The 21,676-nt window shown below is 40.8% G+C and overlaps 1 protein-coding gene across 1 annotated transcript in view; it reads left to right on the top strand.

Moving 5' to 3' along the window:
* Positions 1–21,676, top strand: part of ncam2 (neural cell adhesion molecule 2) — a 369,830-nt gene that overhangs the window by 263,315 nt on the left and 84,839 nt on the right. The window contains 1 exon segment of the mRNA XM_032506714.1: positions 21,562–21,636. Coding sequence (XP_032362605.1) covers positions 21,562–21,636 — 75 coding nt within the window.

Here is a 21,676-nt window from a genome sequence, read left to right as displayed (position 1 = left end):
GAACGCCTCGGCTGTTTAAACAGTCGCCAGTGAACCTGAAAACGGCCCAAGAGCTGTCGAGGCACTGCTGAAGCAGCGGCAACTCTGCCAGCCTGTATGAGACAGTTGATGTAGCCATAGCAGACAGCTCCCTCTGCTCCTCTGCAGTATCCGTTCTTCTGCCGCTCCTGGCTGCCGAGCTGGAGGGTGGTGGTTGGCGGTGGGGGGGCTATAGTTTTCCAGCCCAGAGAGGGATAAATAAAGCACTAGACAATAGAGTCACTCTCCATGGACTTCAGCCTCTGGGCGATGCTCCAGCCATACCAGCCAATTGCTCAAATGGAAATTAGAAGCAAGGAGACAGATTGTGAATAGTACATTTACTCGAGTCGGCCAGGACAGATCGATGGACCAGATTCCGCAGGGCAAGGCGGTCCAACAACAGAAATTGGGGTGAAGGGGGCAAGGCGTGTGTTTGTGTATGTATGTGTGTGTGTGTGTGTGTGTGCATAGATTGTGCTTAAACAACCCGTAACCTCACAAGGATCAGGAAGCCGCTATCCAGTCACACATCCATTGGCTTTTACCTTGTTTCCCGGAGAAAGCACATTCTCTTCCTCCATCATGTCTTCCTTACAGTCGCTCTCAGCCCAAGCACATACAGTCAAGGCCAGCCACTAGAGAAGTTGCCTTTGCTTGCCAGGGGGCTGTCACCGAGCAGAACAGCCCTAAACAGGGACATTGTTTCCTTTGTCCCCAAGCCAGGGCACTGTTTCAGTCACCCGAGCGCAGCGGTAAACACATCCGAGAGCCCTGCAGAAGGTTTAAGGAGCTGTGCAGCGGGAAAAGATACAAACACGGCCCCAATTAAAGACATGATAATGATGGAGCTAGTGGAGAGGCTGTAATCAGTATTCAGCAGCCTGTTTTAGGGGCCACTCGGAGTGTCCATTGGGGTAGAGTAGAGTGTTTGCAAAAAAAGATTTGTGTGTGTGTGTGTGTGTATGTGTGTGTGTGTGTGTGTGCGTGCGCGCGCGCAGTTTTGTGGCCACTATGTTTACGGCCACTTTTGAGGTTGCAGGTACTTCATGTTCGGTGTGTATTTGGAACAAAGTGAGAAAAAGAGGTGGGCGATTGCGGTTTGTTGAAAGCGCCTGAGACAACGACAACCACACACCTTTGCATCTTGATTTCGACAGCAGATCAGATCAGTTAGGATGAAAGACACGGGACATCAGGCCATGAGAGAGTATAGGGAGAGGGAGGCAGTCGCAATAGTACGCCACTTTCCCGTATTTGTCGTGCATACATCACTCCTGCTGCGGCGCAGATAACCTTCTGCCACCGTTATCTTCCCAGGCTACAAGAAGAGTCCAGTGTTTACAGCCCCTCTCATCCCCACATTGCAGGGGGGGGTAGTCCCATCCAATAAATTCCTCCTATCAGACCAAGGCATAAGTCGCAGTCGCTGCATCAGATTTAGTGGTGCCACTAGGCTCTAATGTATTCTCCCTACTCGCCCCCGCACGTCCATTGAGCCTCAGCAACAAGACTTTCCAGTCGGCTGGGCGGCTCAGTGCAGATCTATTGATTACCTTGGGGGGGGGTTGCCAGTGAGCATGGCAAAGAAGGAGACGAGGGCTCTGCCGAGAAAACAACTGCCATAATGAGGGGAGTGCAGTGGAAACAGAGGTTGTTTGCATTCCTTCGTGTTAGGGGAGGTGCAGAAGCTCAGGGTGTTACTAGGGAGGGGTTTGACGTGGGAGGTGTGTGTGTGTGTGTGTGTGTGTGTGTGTGTGTGTGTGTGTGTGTGTGTGTGTGTGTGTTCACGCCAATGTATGTGAAATCAAGCATGATGTAGGCGTTGTTTCCTGTCTGTGGCTCATTGGGGCGGCCTACCTTCAGGCGATGTTGATTGGCAGAAACAATTCTCCTCCATCTGTTCAAATATTTCAGACGTAACCAAACATTTGGTGTTCTCTCACAGAGGGCAGCGGTGGAACAGACTCAGGTTTGGCTCGTTCTCTGTTGAATCATCCCACTAGCAGCCTAGCAATATGCCACGCTTGCCTTTTTTTAGGTGCTGGCGGCCTGTTGTTTGGACTTGTAGCTCTGATTAGTGATGTGCTTTTGAACGATTCTTCCCATCTTTTCAGTGGGTTGGGATAGTTGATTGAACATTGAATGCGCTATTAAGAGAATTGTAAACTATGTTTTTTTATTTGCACTGTGATTAAAAAAACAAATAGGGACACAAACAGCAGATTTTTGCACCTGAGACAAAACTAGACTCAATTAAAACAATAGCCACATCATATCTGCCCCTAAGAAGATTAAAGCTTCCATTAAAACATCATCGACCTGCTGTTTGTTGGGCTTTTTATAATTGCCTCCTCAATCTCCACACAGCACAGCTCTTATCGTTGCTGACACACTTAAAGGTCTGAGAGGTTGGAATGTTAATTTTGGAAGTTTGGCTTTGGCCCCTTCCTCTGAAGTATCTTGATCAGCCCCACCAAACAGGACTGATTCAAGTGTGCAGTGCTTACCTTTAGATTTGAGCAGTAAAATGTATTGCTCCAATGCTTGCACAGTGTTTATATGTGATCTGTGTATCCATGTGTTAGTCAGATCATACAGAATAGCAAGTTACGAGTACGCAGGAAGTAATTAATTTTGCAATCAATATTAGTTATGTAGATGTGTGTCTCCCCTTTGCAATTTTGTTACATACATTTGCACTCTCTGACTGAAAAGCAGCCTCCCATTTATTTCAGTACTCCTAACTACGAGATGAAATTATACTAACAGATGATGAAAGAGAAAGGCTTTATGCAGATAGATGTTGTGACAAAAGAACCATCAAGAAATGCGTGGGCATGATCCTGTAAATTAGAATAATACGGAAAACCATCTCTGTGGTTGTTGTTCATTTAGCACAAGCTGAATTGAAATGGGTTAAAGCTTTAATAACATGGTTCAATCCCTCAAGTGTCAGCTTAGTAAATAATACACAACAATCAGCCTATAAACTTAATTACAGTAGATTTTATCGAATGGTCCCTCAACAATGAGTGGGAAAAAGGTTACCTCATGCGCTCGCTCTACTGGCCTTGCTTTACTTTTTCTATCACAATGGAAAACACTGGCAATATAATCCAGGCTCACCTTGTGCTGTTTTTGAAATGTCCAAAAAAATGTATTCAGCACTTGCGTTTCACGCTGTTGAAGTGTCTGAAATAAGTGCATCCACAACTCACTGAAATGGAGCCAAATGCAGGCATAAGAGTCCTGTTTGCTGTGCATGAACAAACATTATTTTATTTGTCTGGAATTATGTGGGCAAAGATCAGTAGGCTGTGAGGATACACCCCATCCAACATATTCATGGTCTTGGGAGCCCAAGAATGTAGAAACACAGAAGCCAGTTTGACTCTTGCCCCAGTATTAACAGGGTTAAGAAGTAAAACAGGAAACGTTTGACCTGTGTTTAACGTAGACTGTGAATTTGTTTACCATCTGAGGTGAGAATGTTGAGCATGTGTTTGCTTTGGCCTCATTCCAGTCATTGATTATTCCAACCTCATGCAAAATGATCATCGGAGCAACCGATCTGTGTGTTTTTTTCGAATACACCCACGAGATTCTTGTATCAATTTGAGCGTTGCTCTTTTTGGAAGAAGGGCACTGGGCCATCATTGTAATTAAGATTTCTTTTAATTAATTTAAGGTTCCCCATCAATTGGTAAGTCAACCAGTCCTCTTGGAGCTAAATCGTTTTCAGAAATGGCAAATGGAATCAAGGGATTAGTAGTCAGGGATAAATGTCTACTTGGAAAAATTGTGAAAAATTTATAAATAATATAAATTGACCTGCAGCATACAGATGAGCATTAAGACACGTGTTCATTTAAGCTTTATCAGCACCTATTATTATTATTCAGCTTCAGCATGATGAATATCCTACAGTATTTCTTTTCGGCGTGAGTGATGTTAAGCAGTGGTTTTGATTTGCGTCGGTCCTGTCAGTTTCTGTATTCATTCATTCAAACCTTTTTTTAACCAGGATAAATAACTCCTTGAGATTAAAAATCTCTTTTACAAGAGTGTCCTGGCAAGTGGCAGCAGCACGGTTTCAAACAGACAGAGACACTTACAGGTAAATACCTGAACATACTTTCCCTCATATTCAAACAACAATGTCATCATAAAAACCCCTGGGTCCTAAATCAATTGATCAATCAATCTAAACAGTGACATATAGACTGCCTTTCTGCAAGGTCCTTTAAAAAGCCTTTAAAAAAAATAAAATGAGACCAACTCCCTAGTATGCCTAGGAACAGAATCCAGAATAAAGCCGGTGTATTGTGGTCGCAATTGATCCGCAAAATAGCAACCAGTGTCAACACCTCCACTCCATTACTGCCTCCACAATCATACACAGGCTCTATTGTATTGATTTACTTAACATACTGTATACACGCTAGCTCTTACAATGCCTCTATGTCAGTTAGTAACACAGCAGGCTTACACATAGCTGCATCATGTTATTGCCGACATTTGACCTATGGATCTCTGCGGAAAGAAAATTCCCATTAGATAGGGTAAGCTGCAGGAAAGGCTGCTGCTGCTTGTTTGGAAGGAGTGATACTCTTCCTGAAGCCAATCCAGTGGGGAAGGAAACTGCTATGAGGGAAGAATTCATGGGACAAGACCCAGTTTCTATGGAAACAAAGGAGGGTATAAGAGAGGAAGAAAAAGAGGATGAAGAGGAGGAGGAGGATGTACTGGAATGTTTTTAGAGACAGATCATCATGAAAGGAGGTAGCGTATTCACAATGCTGTGAATCTTGGCCTCCCCTGTGGTAGCCAGTGTTATTTATTCATCAGTCATATGCATGGCCCTCATAGCTGCAGTCCATGGCTCCTTTCATAGCCAAAGAACAAAAAGTAAAAAAAATCAAAAAGTATTTGACCAGCTTATATAGACCTAACTTGCCACTACTTATGTTCTGAGCCATATGTTCGGTTCATCATTATACATCAACAGCAGCAATGCTTTGTTGAAAAGCAGGGAATTGAATTCCGCCTCTGTACCCAGACACCAAGTATCTAATGTGAAACGCATGTGCAGAAAAATATGACCAATAACAACCAAACTCCACTGTCCAAGCTGTCATTCACCACACCGCTAGGCTGCAGCTTATCAATATTTCTTAAAAACAAAAAAGAAACCAAAGGGAAAAGAAGGATTCCAGGCAACAGTGGCACACAGAACAGCCTCAGTATGAATAATTAAACAGGCTATGCTGTTGATAACGATGGCAAAACCACAGCTCATTAACACTGAGAAGTGAGACGAGGGATGACTGGAAATGGGAAATTGTACTCTGTCTTTCATTGATAGTGAAAGTTATTTTTGCACCTTCAGTGTAAACAGTATCCAGTATATGTAGTAGTTCTGACAGCGAGGAACTGTTGAAGTCACGATTTTCCCAAAATGGTCATGCTTTTAAAAGAATGCCAAAGCTTTTTTTTGCTCAGTAACATGAGCATACATGCAAATACCCACACTGCTCCACTGATATACACGTTATCAACAAGGCTTCTAGGTTAGAAGCCCTCCACAGGCCCTGATGATGCAGCTCATTTCCAATGCTAATCAGAAATGAAGAGATTGGGTTCTCTTGACTCGTGTTTTCTTTTTTCCTCAAACAATTGTTGCATTGCGTCTGAGCAGCCCAGGATGCACATTGTCTCCAGGCCACTGTGGCGCAGCTGTGGGAGCCTGCAATGTCCCCCTCCCATGCATCCTGGCAACAAACACTATTCTCAACAACAACACCGACAGCAAGGGAAAAAAGAGCAAGGAAAACCTATTGGAGAAAGTGGGGAAACATTTGCATACTCTCCACACCCAGCAGGGACTCCATCTCTGAATGTTAGCATGGGCCTTTGCCAGTGATTGTGTGGAAACAGCCTCCGCTCATTCGTCAACACAGGGTCGTCACAGTCAGCTAGCTCGACATTCACCCACCACTCACCGCATACAATTTAAAACAAAGTGGCAAATGGGAAAATAAGCAACAAAAGTAACTGGAGCACTTTGTTATGTCTAATGAGAAGTGCTTTCATTAAAGGGTGCTTGAAAATATAGCTCACTATGGCACTTGAATGGACTGCTTCCACACATTTGTAACGCTCTGGAACAATCAAGAAATCGTTGATTTGTTTGCTTTTAGTTTCTCAATAAAACCTTGCCGAACGTGTTGCAAAAATAGGAAACATCTGGGTCACAGGGCCCGAAATCTCTCGCACCGGGCTGTCACCACTTACAGCAGCACAACAACTTTTTGAAATGTGACCCAGCAGCAAGCCAGCAGTCGCTGTGGCACACCGTGGTTTAATGCTAGCAGTGTTGTCCTCCTCGGGAAACAGCTATAGTAAATGTATCTTTGCAGGTAACACTTGGCAGGCTGCCAGGTGATGTGTAGTGACGGCCACCACCAGCTTCAGCTGCTGTGACCCAACAGTACATCCGCCCAGTCTTTCCACCCCCTTCCTCCGCTGTACCACTATCGCGCTGCTCCGCTCTCACTCTCCTGGCACTCTTTTGACGCCACCCTGCTGACACACATGTCACCTTTTATTGCGGATCACAAGTAGCTAAAATTGCCAAAATGGATTTGAAGCATTTTGGGATGAAGCCTTGTCAGCCTTGGTGCCAACACTTTGGCTTGCATTTATGAGTCATTTCCTGTTTGCTATCAGGTGGGTGCACATATCAAATGGACCCTGCATTGTCCTCTGCAAAGGAAGGAAGAGGACTAGTAAATGCGGGAACACATCAAAGTTTAATATCCTTGACCAGGATCAAACAGACCCTGATATATGGCCTGAGAGTGTGTGTCATTAACTTGAATGAGCGGAGACAAGAATTGAGGGGGCAATTTTACGAGCACATCCGACCCCCTCCTCCTTCCTTTCTGATTTAGAAAGCTGACTCGAGTCAGTTGGCTTTGGCAGTCCATAAAAACTGGAGTACCTGAGCCAGAGCTGAACTGTAATATCAGTCTTTCCTCTTTTTGGATAGTTAGTTTGCGCCGGATGGGAAACTGCGGTAATTGCCACATTTTGATACATCTCTGTTGATGGTAAACCATTTTATTTGCACACAAACACAGCAAAGTTGGTACATCTGCGCAATGGCAGGGCTTATGACACAGGCTGTCACTTTATTCATGTCCCAAAAAGTTATTATTTTTTTTGCACATGCTCATTTATATTCATTTTCCTTTTCGGTATTTTCCCCAGTTTCAGTTTAATCAAATTCTGCTTCTCATGTGAACATTATTGAAAGCATTTCATTTGCCAATTAGCCAGCTGCTCCCCAGTTAAATAATGAATATGCTAATTCTAAAGCTGAGGGATATGTTGTCTTTTGAGTTACAGCGGCGACAATTATCAGGAATACTCACTGTGGTGTAATGTATGTGTGACTGCTGTGTGTTTGTGTGCACATATGTGATTGTGATATACTGTAAGCATGCCCTTATGTGTGTGGGAATGTGATGTATTGCTGTGTTTTGTATTTTCTATGTTTATGTTGTACTGTTGTACTTGTACTTATGGCTGTCATTGTAGCATATATATGTTTTAATGTGAATTGTAATTTAAAATACCACAAGCAATAACACTTTTTAACACGTCATCTCTGGGTGCTAGATGAGACTTTTGGACACCACACTACTGCACTAATGCAACCTGCACATTTGGTTTATTTACATTTACATTTTAGCACATTTTAGCATATTATTTAAGCAGTTGCACATTATTGTTCCCCCATCCTGTACATATTCAAATATTTGTTCTTTTTACTTATTCGTATTATTATTTCATGTATATTGTATGTATGTATATTTTTTCCTAGTATTGCATTCATATTTATATTTTGTGCTTTGTGACTGATTTTGCTGCTGTAACACAGGAATTTCCCATTTTTCTTGGGATCAATAAACATCTATCTATCTATCTATCTATCTATCTATCTAAATGTTTTAATGAGAATCAGACTTCATGGAGGAATGTTAGTTTTAGAGGTAGGTTTCCCTCCATGTAAATAATTTTGTTTGCCTACCTTTATCTCAGTGGGCGCTGAGTGCATGTTCCTGACAGTTCTAATTGAAAGCCATGCAGAGATGTGCCTATGAATACAGATACACACCCGCTAACATCCATCAGCTTGGGGAGAGGGGGGAGGAGGGGCTGGTGTTCTCGCCTGTGAGCTCAGTGACCGATTCTTCTTTAATGTGCTTACTGCAATACTCAGTGCCGCAGCTGAACAATCATTCAGTGCACACATACTGTACCTTCACACACAGGGATATGTCAACCTATTAGTTCTAGCTGTCACCTACTTATAGTAAGAGACAGCTAAAATGCCTAAAAGCTTTTACCTGCCTGCCTGTGTGTCTGTCTGCCCATGCGTCCATCCATCCATGATTTATGAACACAGAAATACTACCAATCAATAGGTTTTCGTTGCCTTCAACATTTCCTATTTCCCATTTAAAGTCTGCTTATTTTCAAAGACTTCAGCATCAGATTGAATAATGACTTGACCTTTAGCCACACCACAGGAGAAGCCAGTCTCCCACAACCAATTAAGTTTCTAACTGGTATCACAAACACCTATTCTACATGAAAGTGGTATTTGGTTTAAATATAGAATATGTTGTGCATACCTTTTTGCAGCTTTGTCTGCATCTAACAGGCAGCTCTCATGTCTGAATGTAGCGGTAAGCAATAAGGCGCAGTGCAGAGGAATATGCCTAGAAAAAAAACCTTTGAATAAATAAAGGCTAATCAATGGATACTCACTTAGGGCTTTTAAAAAATGTACTGCAATGTCCAAGAGTGTTCCCATGTTCAGTATGCCAGCTTATACTGACCAGATTTATGGTGCTCTTCTGAGTCACTGCAGTTACATGAGCATTTTTTCATGGTGGTTGTAAATTATCCATTAACATAATGGATCCCTTTATCAGTCCCGATAAAGGTCTGGAGACTAAGGCATGTTTTACCCTTTGTTAAATGCTGTGTGCACATACTACTCTTTAGCATAGTTTTAGGGATGGCAATCTCAGTCTGTGCATCCTCCACTTTGGTCACGACTGAAATATCTCAACAGCTATTTGGTTAAATGTCATGAAATCAACAATATCAACTAGTGTTGGTTGTCACATACAGGTAGCAAAATTCATTCTCTGCATTTACCCTATCCCTCATGGAGCAGTGGTCAGCCATTAACAGCGCCCGGGGACCAACTCCAGATCTGAGCCAGTGCCTTGATCAAGGGTACTGACTGGAGAACCTAGTGCATATGGGGTAAACCGGAGCACCCGAAGGAAACCCACGCAAACATGGGGAGAACATACAATCTGGTTTCATTTATACTGGTTTGGTTTGACTCAATGGTGCTAGTCCTGGCATCCTAAATCCCTGGTTGGCTGGCGCCACGGTGACAGTTGGTGGCAGCTTCTGTCAAGAGCGCCGCATGGGCAACCCCGAAACTGTCAGAGCGAGAGAGAGAGTGAGTTAGTGAGAGGGGGAGTGAACAACAGAAAGACATGATTTCCAAAAGGAATCAGTAAAGGTGAACAGGCAATTCATTGCACAATGAAACAAGAAAAGGGAAAGATGAAAGGCTCTTGCTTGGTTAAAATTAAGGGTGATAGGTAGAAAGGGAAGTAGAAATACAAAAGTGTGTTGGAGTAGGAGGAATAGGACAAGTTGGAAAGTGAATAATAAAGGTTTGAAGCACTGGACTTCAGATCAGAAAAGACAGTGAGGTTGTTGAAAAAAATGATCCTCAATGTTAGACTTGTTCTTTAAAGACGTTTTACTTATTATTAGTGGATTCATGAAAGTATGCCTCAATTTGGTAATTTACTGCACATGTCATGCTATACATTGTATTTCATTGCTGCACTTTCACAGCCATGTGATCTGTATGAAATTTGAAATTCAATTCAAAAGCATACAGCTGCAAGACTCGTTCTGCAAACACATCAAATCCTGCCTTCTTCTCGGTGAGTATTCATTACCAGTTCAATGTGATCGGGATTTAGAGTCAAATCCATTTCACTCTTAAATGGGGCGCCCGGCATTATCGCGTTCTGTAGCAGAATTTAGAAAATGAGTGTGATTCGGTTTACAATGCAGAGAATTTAATTTAGCAGGGAATTCCAGCTTTAATGGTCTGCACCGATATTGTCATGAGACATACCCTCGCAATTAGGGAGGCTGTTGACCTTAAACCTTTGAATTTCATTGCTGAAAGGCCAAAGAAGACGTTTGTACCTTGCCCCACTCTCCCTTGCATTATTCCCTATAGTCTCCTTTCAGGCCTGGCAGGAGCCACTGGCCTTTCCTTTGTGACTGAATTAATCCGCAGGCCTGAGATAATGGCCATGTCACAGGCACCGGCAGGATGTGGCAGGAGAATAATCAGCCCACCACCGTGCCATTTCAATCCCCACGGCAATGATCACTTGGCCACAGAAAAAAAAGAACATGTTTCTTGTCATTCACTAGCATGCATGAAATGAGAAGTAAGATTAAAGTCTTTACAGGCACCCCTTGGTGATCAATTTGATGCTTTACACTGTTTTTTTTTTGGCTTTTCTGAATATGGAACATTTCACATGGAGAAATGTTTGGAGATATTTTGGCTTAGTGAGGCTTCTAACTGCTTAGATGTACATGTCCATTACACACATCAAAACTATGCTGTACATGTGTAGTTGTACTACTGTTGAAGATGCTGCTTTTATATGTTTTCAAGTGGGTTTTTTGTAGTCTAATGCTGCAACAGTCCAATTGTTTGTTGCAAATTTACAGTTGTACTTTTGCGGCTATCTGACTGGCAGAATTGCATATTGTCAAAGTGAGTTTGACTAGCCAGCTGAAACCAAATAAGAGTCTCTGCTCAAAGAAAAGGGAGTAGCTCCCAGCTGGGGATGAAACACAATTGTGTATATCTTGTGCCAGGAGACAGCAGTATTGTAAATCTTTGCTTTTTGTTCAGGGCTTCTGCTTGAGCTGTTGTTTGAGTAGTGAGACGATATAAGTTTAAACTGCAGAAACAAAAAAGTTTCATGTTATTGCAAGAGGGAAAAAGCAGTGACAAGAGCTCTTATGGAACATCACGCTCCAGTCATCTGCTCCTAACCCTTTGCCCCATAAAAATGAGTTTGAATTCTGTGCTCTTTCTCAGGTCGTCAGTGCAGATGAAGTCGAAGTGCACATCAAATCGAAAGCTGTGGCCCCCTTTGTGACTAAAGTGCAACCAAGTCCCTTGAAATTATGTTGCTCTTACTGGAAAATGTACTTTAATCAAGACTTATTCTGCATGTTTACTTGTTCAACTTCTTTCTCACCCACAAAGCTACTTACCAAGTCCCATTTGAATGTTCAAATGTTGCGATAATTAGGAGTTGTTAAAGATTTAGCTCCCAGTGTGACAAGCAGCACAAGTCTGCAAGCAACTGGTCTCCCACCCACAGTAACCACTGAAGTATTTTCTACCCAATCACCACATCTGTGGTTGCCCTTTCTACACCACACACTGTTCTGTTGCAATGACAAGCTCACATTAGTTAACCAGAAACATAATTATTGGGATTTGTTTTTGCTAAAAGTGTTCATAAATGGCTTTATCCCCACGCAAACAGCTGGCGGAGGAGAATGGCTGAACAAAGAAATAGATTACTTCTATTTTTATTTGCCCCTGCCTCTGTCTTGGAGAGGGAACAGTGATGAGAAGGAGTGAAGTATTGTGGGAGAGCGTTGTCAACGGCAAACCGTTTTCTTGCTTTAAGTAAATCTGACGGACAAAACACCTACATGCCTTTACTGGAGGGCTCTTTCTACTGACAGTAGCTTACAATAATTCTTGGTGTTTGAGGCTTCTATGCCTAGTCATGGCACTCATCCTCTATTTGCATTTTCCTTTATTTGATTGTATGGCCTGAAACTGCCATTTATCTTCAAAGATGGCAAAATAAGACACATTAGTAGACAGGATTTGATACCGTAGGCACTCTTTCATGTCAAAGTAATGAGTATTCATTTTGACTTTTTTTCTATCAACCTCTCCACACTCAAACTACATTGCTCATCTGTCTGCTGCTTATAAATGTTGGACCTTCACTCTCCCGCAACCTACAAGACTTCCCTCAGCAGCGCCTTGGAAGTCGGAAACCGTCTCCAAGGCCTTTTGGTTTTATTACTGAATCACTCCTTGCCGAACTCAATCGAGTCATCTCCTCCCACAGACGTGGAAAAGCCTCACATGTGGGTTCGCATATCTCCGTGTGCTTATGGAGGGCCTGTGAAATAATCCGCTGTGCTCCACCGGCCTGTTCACCAGATCAATGTTTTATATATTTATGTACGCCAGGACATTTTGAATTTCTGGAATCATTATAAGCAAAACTTCTTGCCCACCTCTGCTTGAGTCCATTCTTATGACGCAGAAAGAACACTCTGACTCCAACTCTGTCTGCTCCAGACTATTATTGGTGTGACTGATGTATTTCCAGACTACGTGCAGAAAATGTGAGACACAGGTGCAGCTTTCATGAGAATCTGTTGCAGCCTTTTAAACCAGCTCTCAGCTACTGCTCGGAACAATGTGTACCTGCTAGAAACAGAAAGAATGTCCCTGACTAAGATGCTACAATGATGGTGAAGTCTAATGCCACATATGTGGATGACAGTAACCTATCATCTGAAAATGTCCTTTTTTGTTAACCTCTGACAAAAAAAGGACATTTTCATATATACATATATATTAAATTAGCTTAGCTAGTCTGTATTCAGAAAAAATGGCCGGTCATTTTAATTGGGTTCATTACCATAATTATTTGACGGGAACCTTTTTGTCTTGATGGATGACCTTATTAGATGAAACTGCCACAATTTTTGGAAACAGAGGCAGCGCAGGCAACTCATTAACACTGTCAGCGCTGCTCCACTTATTCTATTCTGTTATTTTACAAGCTAACACCTGGTCAACACTTTATTAGCATTTGAGGCTGATATATTGGCAAAGGGATGAATGGATGCCTTTTATTTTGAGTTCTGCATTGTTGTAAATGTAGTCCTTTATAAGTTTTTGAACATAAAAGTGGGATAACTCAAGTAGAGTTGCAGTATTAATGTACTGTATTACTGTAAGAAGAGGCAGATTCTTTTTCCACATAGCACATCTTGGTAAAGTATGAATATTATCCCCAGTCTTGAGAGAGAGAGAGAGAGAGAGAGAGAGAGAGAGAGAGAGCGGCTGTATGGGAAAGAATTGAAGTGTAAATGTAGGGCATTGTGAAGCAAATCATCCTGTCTGAGCGACGTTCCTGGATTTATTGTATTCTCTCAGCTGCTTGCTGATGTTGGCGTATGCAGAAAACCACACTCGCTGATGTTGGCGTATGCAGAAAGCAGGTTGCAGCCTGAGGACACAGGGAGACAGGAGGGATAAAAAGAGGAGAAACTGAGAAACAGAAGTGGTAGGGTGAGAGAGATAAGAAGAAATTAAGACTTTTTTAACAGATTAGACACAGGACTCAGAAGTGCAAAGAGAAAAAGAAAGAATAGGAAAAAAAGCAAAGAAATGGTCAAAGCTTCTGGATAATTTCCATTGGAGCACCATTTTTCTTACGTTTCTATAAATATGAACACAACATCCAAACAAATGGGATTTACTCTATCACAGTGTGATACTCCAGTTTGTGGTCCATCTAGGATAGAAACTGTCTCGGTGGTGGAGGATAAAGAAGACAGAGGTTATGAGACAATCCCCAGGTCATACTGGAGTCTTGGCTCTCTTTGTGGGACTGTAGAATGTCTATGAATGTTTTTATGGTTACTTTTTTACATATTGGACTCTACTTTGTGAATTTGCATGTCTGCGTGCCTGTGTGTGTGCTCCCTGTGCACACTAAATTAGGGGTCATTTGGGGAATCGCGTCCCCACACATACCAGCACCTTTGACATGAAGAAGTTCTGATTTCAAGGTAGCAATTGAAAGCCAATATTGGAGCTCTGGCAGTTAACCCCCCTTATTTCTTTCATGACTGATGATTGCATTACTACTTGGAGCTCAGCTTTTTCCCTTCTTGCAACCCATCTGCCCTCCGATACTGCCTCAATTGTTTGACTGGCGTTCAATAGATTTAGTGTTTGATTTGTTGACAGAACGGTCCTTTAGGAATCTATAACTTTTATTGTCCTACAGCTTCTTAGATTGACTGTAAAACAACTTCACACTGTTGTTTTAATAAAAGCATTGTCATTAGTAAGATAGATAGATAGATAGATAGATAGATATTTATATAGGAGATTTGTTTTCACAGTCTGTTTCATCCACATAGCAATATGCATGGACAAATACATCAACAGGTTACATAAAGACAAGTACACACATAGAAACAACCACATTTACGACAACAACACCAGATCTATTAAAGTCCACAAGATAGTTTGTTCAGCAATGCTAGGACAGAAGGGACAAAACTTCTGCCAAAACAATTCCTTCTACACCTCAGAGCCCTGTATCTGCAGCCAAAGGGCAGCCGTTTAACTCGTGGATATAGAGGGCGATTGGTGTCATTGACAATGGTCAAATAATCGGTTCATTCTGGAGCTGAAAAGATTGCCTTTTAACTCACTATGCAATGTTTTTCATGTTTTTCTTTGGGTAACTGCACCCCAGAAGGCTTCATGATTTCTTAAGAAGCTTAAAATGGAAAACATTGGATAGATTACAACAAATCCATCAATCATTTCCCATTCCTAATCTACTATATTGAGAGTCCAACGTATGAGCGGTGAGGGTAGAGAATCTTCAAGAGCATGTATTACATGGTTCAAGGCAATTTATGACAGGGTTATTTAAGGGCTCTATGTGATTATTAAATAGTTACAGTATGAAGAACCCCTAAAGGTTCCCCCAAGTACTCATACATGTTGGTTTCTTCCATTTCTCTGAAACCCCAACGACCCCTAATTTTTGTTTCACATTAACAACACCGGCCCATCACTGATCTAAGGACATTTAGTTTTTATTAATATAATAGTTATCCAAATATTACCATCTTAAAGTAATTTCATCAAGTTATGACCCACAAAGACAGGTGAAATGTGTCTTTGCATTGTCACATTGTTACTTTTGATTGAAAGGTAAAGTTCTTTGATGAACTTTCGTGAAGTCATATTTTGAAATGTTCTTTTCCTTGAGGCTGATTTGATTCATTTACTGAGTGTGACTTCTCAAATCTACTGATACGATGAGCCACAAATGCCAAAAACAGACTTGCATAGTGCAACGAACCCTTCAAAGTGTGTATGCTTATTTTGTATCTTATATTATTACTGGCCTTGGTAATAATACTTTTTTCTATCTGCAAAAGAAAAGAGAGAACAACTTTGTCATTTAGCCACCTGCTAGATAAGTTTCTTATTCTTATTAATTAGGAAAACATTTCACATCTGTCTAAAACAAAACATCTGTGTATTTGCATGTTGCTGCACACGTGAGAGTGAATGATTCTGTGTGTGTGTGTGTGTGTGTGTGTGTGTGTGTGTGTGTGGTTTTGGGATATAGTGAGCGGCCACTGTAGCCTGAGGCATAAGAGGCTTAAGGTAGGAGACATAAATCTCAAAGCAGTTGGTGAGCGAAAAGCAGAGATACAGAGAAAGTGTGCAAGAGAGGGAGAAGCTAGGTAGCTGTGGGTTGTGCCTGAGACTGAACACATGGCCTGATACCGTATGTCGGCACAATTGGATATGGTTGGCTGAGTAAAACCAGCACTCTCCTCCTCTCCAGCATGAAAACAGGCTTGTTATGCAGCCAGACAGATAATTAGGACTGGGGACTGGGGCAATGCTTTGACAGACCATAGGCAAACTTGGCAATAACTGATTCACAAGAGCTTTCTTTACTATGTAAAACAAACGTCCTGATACTGTAATATCAAACACCAACACTGGGTGCAGAATTTTGAAAATGTTGTCTTTTGTTATGAAACATAATTTACTCCTCACATCCTTTCAAATATTTCTCTGATCTCTTTTTGGTTAATGTCAAAATACAATTTCCCAGCATTCAATGCTTCATGTAAAAGCCAGAATAATGATTCTGTTACTTTGGAAGGTTTTTATGCCCGTTTGTATAATTATTGGAACTTGGATTCACCGACTGACATAAATTAGTAATTCAATTACGTAAGCATTCATTTAACCTTTAAAAATGGCACTTGTAAATGAAGGATGTAAATAATGGCTCGTCCAGTCAAATTAAGCAGCTGATTTGTTAATTTGTTAATTGATCAAAGGTCTGTAACTGGTAACTGAACAGGAGAAGTAACACAAAGGGAAATAGCATCTACCATAATGTAAAATACATAAAATATCATTCATCACCATTTTCATTTTACCTTCAAATGAAGTGGTTTAGGTAATCTGTTTCACAACCTGGCTGGTCATGTGAGCGCTTGTTTTTCTTTTTGCCCAATCTGACCTCATTGTAATGATGTAGTTGTTTTTCCAGATCTCAGCAATTAGCATGTGCAGAGGAGCTTTTGTCTTCTCTCATCAACATTTTTCTAGGATCTAAGGAAAGAAGCCCTTTGAGACACATTTTTGATTTGGGGCTATATAAATAAAACAATAATTTAATTGGAAGTACAATTTAATCATAACCAATAGAAATAATGACCATAACTACAAAATAATAACAAATATCTCCCTCAGGTACCTGGTGCCACTGCGCACCTGAGAGTTTGCCGTTTTAAAGAATGTTGACTATTTTTGAAGCTAATTTCTTACTGGAAATAGTTTTTTCCCGCCTTAGCTAACACCTTTGAAGAAATGCACAAGACACACAGAATTGGGTGAATACAAAACATAGTAATTAGTATTTTATCTTCCTTCTTTTGCTCTTGCTCTACCCACTCTTTCACCTCTTGTCTTTGTCTCACTCTCTCCGTCGCTGTGGTTCAAGGGAAGAATTCCCTTCAACTCCTCCACAAAATCACAGACAATTAAAGCAGAACATTTTTTTTTTTGCCTGAGGGGATATCTGCTCTATGTGCCTAATACATTTACACACTGACAAAAACACACTCACATAGCCTCCCACCCACACAGAAATACAGTACACATAAACCCCTACACGCTATAACATGTATGAATAAAGGCACGTTCTCTGTGGTGCATATTATTTAGCCATGGCTTTAATGGGGCTTTTTTTTTTAGCACCGGAGCACGGTGTCTCTCTCTCCCTGCCAGCTGATTGGACAATGTGCCATTCAACATTGGATTTAGCCTGCTGCTAAATGACTCTGTGTTGTCACACTGACTTAAATTTTGGCAAGTTCTCTACATTATTGCACTGGGTCCAAATGTTGCTAAATCATGTCATCAGGCCAGCGCAGTCAGCACTTCTTCCTCTATTGACCTTAAATTGAAGGTATGTAATGATTTTGGCATTGTTACGCAAAAGACACATAAAACTGGTGAGTTTTACAGACTGACAGCAATGTAAGGCAACTTAAAATGGTTGCAAATTCACTGTAGGCTTTTGCCAAACTGGACATACAGGGATATCTGGAATTGTTACACATATCACAAATTCTTGTTGTTTGTTGTTTTTGTTTTGCTGTGATTTTATACTGCAGACACTGTGATGTCCAAGGAAAATTTCCCACAGGGACAACAAAGTCTTTCTTATATTATAGTATATGAAGAGTTGCGTTACTGTGGAAGCCCAGTTAACAAAAATGAGATTTCTCATCATATTGAGAAGCCTTCTCGAGATATATCTTGGGATAATGACTTGGCATGTTTTGAGAAGGTGTCTCATTTTTTTGGGATACAAAGTCATTATTTCAAAATACTAAGTCATTATTTTAAGTAAGTTTCTCATAAAGACTTACATGATCCTTTTTTTGTATCACAAGGCTAAGTTTTCAACTTTTTCTTTTCTTTTCTTCCGGAAGATTCTCACCACCTGGCTAATCTGAGTCCAATGTTCACTCTCCTTTAAGCCCTTTTTTGGTGTTCAACAACTCCTGAGGGGAAAATCTGGCTTTTTAGCTGCTAAGTCCTCCACTATGTTCACCTTTGTCCACACAACTTTGTCTATGTGCCATTTGGTGCTGGGTAGGTGGGTTAGTTCAGAGCACTTTGGCTGAAAATTGCTGGCTGTTTCCGCTGGAAATGATGCTGAACAGTACAGTCCAGTTTTAGACCTTAAACCAAAACAATGATGCCAATCAGTTACATGATTTGAATCAACAACTTTCTGGGCAAAGTCTAGCCTCTTTTGGTTGAGATTTTAAAATTGATGCTGGAATTATTCATGTCTCAACGTTGTTAGACAAACTGGCAAGTCATGTATGGTATCGACCCTCTCAGACACACTGCAAATGGCGATCAATGGTTTTGTCTGTTGTCTTTTTTCCTGGACACCGACGTTTCTCAGAGGAGCTAATAATTGGAGCTGATAATTGCTACCATGCTCATAACATATTGACCCAAGCTCTGTAATAAGCAGGTGAACGCAGCTAAAAACATTCAATTTCTGAAAATGGATATAATTAGTATGTCTCTTTGTGTCCCCAGAAGGCGAGACAGCTTAAATAAACAAATTCTCCTGTGTCATATTTCCAATCCAGTCAGAATTCTCATTAAAATGCCAATGTATATTCGCTGCAGGGACTTCGGTGTAGCTTAAAAATGCCAACTGAACGGTTATATTTTCCAGGTTGAACTTAATTATATGATTCACAACAATGACTTCGGCAGCACAGAAAAAAGGCCCATTTTTCTTTTGCCTGCTGGCTTTTGTGAGGGACTTATTACGTGATCAATCACATACAGCATTAACAGGCCGCAATCAATTAATAATTGAAAACCGTTAACCTACTTGCAGCATTGATAGGAATTTGCCTTAAGTCAGAGGCAGGCGGTGTGAAAGGGCACCGGGTTAAATAGACATGATTAATCAACCCCAGAGCAGTATTTGCATTACTGTGAACCACCACAGTACAATTGTGTACAGTATGTTTGTAGATAGTAGCTATTTCTCAGCTCCATACTGCATACTACCTCTAAGCAGGTTTGGATTACATAGTGTGTTTGAATTAAATAATGTAAGTGTGCTGTTTGTGGACAGTACTGTCCCAAAGAGCTGCGTGCTAATTGCAGATGGTGGTGAAGCGGCTCCAGGAACACCTAAAATATCTAAACTTATTTTTTATTTTTTTACATTTAAATGACTCTAAATGAGCAGCAGTAGCCCCAAGTATTGGAATTCTATTTCCTGCTCATACAAAATGAAGAAGTCCACTAATTTCAAGTATGCCATGATCATCAGCTGCTGTTAGCTGCACCCCCCAGAAGCCGCAGATAATCATTTCATCATTTCCTCAAATATTGACATGCACCCTGAACTCCGCTGTTAAGTTTCCAGCTTTGTAGATAGAAATAACATCCATTTGTATTATACAGCATGTGTGTGAATGTGTGTGTTTGATCCTATCTAGACTTGCAGCTCTAAGGGTAAAGAATGAGGACCACAGATATGACAGGCTCTTCGAATATCTCGCTTCACTCAGTGTGCTGTAGCGAGACTCCCAGGCTCTGGCCTAAAAATGACCTTCTCCCCGCTGAGTTGCCAGTCAATACTCATCACATGATTAAACATCACGATGCATTCTCAGCTCCAGCTTGCCCTGCTGCTATTCAGACACTCCCTTTTTTGTCTGATTCACTTTTGTTCTTTCGCTTTTTTCTTCGCTACAAGTCTTCTCCTGCATTTTTTCCTCTTTCTGCCAGATGAATAAATTCATGTCAGGCGAGATCGAGCCACTCTCTTATTCAGGAGCCCCCATTATGTGGCGTTACAGCGCTTATAGTGGCACTTACAATAGAGCAGCACAGAAAAAAGTCTTTGATTGTACCTTGAGTCTGCAAGACTGCTTGGTTTTTGTCCATTTTACTGTGTCATTAAGGTGGAGCTTAACTTCCAGCTACATTTCCGCTTAGCTTTTTTTTTGTACTTGAGTGTGATAGGCTCTCAATTTGTTATCCAGGATGTAAAATAACCTGACAAAACACAGGAAAATACCAGCAGTTATTTACTGATCTCTATTTCACAGCTTCTTAAATTCCCGCCTCACTGTTGTTCACCGCGTATACCATCGTCCAGAGTGCTAACTGCAAACAGCATTACCTCAGGCTGAAAGGATTCCATACATTGGGAAAATGACTGACAAGCTTGTCACAATCAGCCATGTGCATAATAGAAGGTATCAAGCAAAAACAATTTTTGCAAGGAGAAATAGCTCCGCTGTTCTGTTAAACAGGAATTTGAAAACAGTTAAAGTTTACATAAACATATACAGTGTGTATATACAGTGGTGCTCAAAAGTTTACATACACATGCTTAAGTTGACTAAAAAGGGAATAAAAAAATCAGTGTTTGAATTTATTTTAATACCTAAATTAAAAATGAGGTAAAATCCAACCTTAAGGACACCAATTTTCTTTGAATGAATAACGTTTGTAAATAAATAAATGTTCTTATTTAAAATACGGGTCATAATATATCATACCCCTAGGTTAAATTCCCATAGAGGCAGGCGATTTTTTTATTAAAAGGCCAGTTATTTCCTGGATTCAGGATATTAGCATCCTGATAAAGTTCCCTTGCCTTTAAATTAAAATGCCCACATCATCACATACTCTTCACCATGCTTAGAGATAGGCATGGTTTTATTTCAGTTAGACTAATACCGGGTTTGATTTGCATTGAGAGATGATTTTATAGAAAGTATCCCATGCCTATCTCTAAGCATGGTGAAGAGTATGTGAGGATGTGGGGCTATTTTAATTCTAAAGGCCAAGGGAACTTTATCGATCTAATATCCTGAATCCAGGAAATACTGCCTTTAATAATAAAATCTGCCTGCCTCTATGGGAATTTAACATAGGGTATGTATACTTATGACCCTGTATTTAATAGAACATTTATTATTTACAATACGTTATTCATTCACAAAGAAAATTGGTGTCCTTAAAGGTTGGATTTTACCTCATTTTTTAATTTGGTATTAAAATAATTTCCAAAACATGATTTTTTTATTCCTCTTTTTAGTCCACTTAAGCATGTGTATGTAAACTTTTGAGCACCACTGTATATATATATATATTCTTTTCAGAAGGGACAATGTGTCTTGTGCTCACAATAGCTGTGTTATTTTAAGGATATTTGCATCCCTATTATATGGTGACATACAATAGGGAGTGGTCCTCAGATAGTAAAAAAGAAAATGACACAAGGAAGGAAATGAGCCACAATGACAAAGAAGCTGACTTTTTGAAAGTCATTTTGTATGATGCCTCTCCAGTCATGTCATAAAATGATGCGTTTTGTATTTTTAAGACTAACAACTAATCAATGTTATTCTTTCTCATTCTGTCTTTCCCCATCCCTTCTTTGTTCTCTAATACAGCCGCACTACAAGTGTCCATATCCTTGAACAAAGTGGAGTTAAGTGTCGGAGAGTCCAAGTTCTTCATCTGCACAGGTACCGAAGCCACACACTGTTGTATTTGTGTGTGTGTGTG

The sequence above is a fragment of the Etheostoma spectabile genome, chromosome 24 (assembly GCF_008692095.1).
Source record: "Etheostoma spectabile isolate EspeVRDwgs_2016 chromosome 24, UIUC_Espe_1.0, whole genome shotgun sequence".
Taxonomy (NCBI): Eukaryota; Metazoa; Chordata; class Actinopteri; order Perciformes; family Percidae; genus Etheostoma; species Etheostoma spectabile.
Note: the sequence above shows the minus strand (reverse complement) of the source record. Positions and strands in the feature narration are given on the sequence as shown.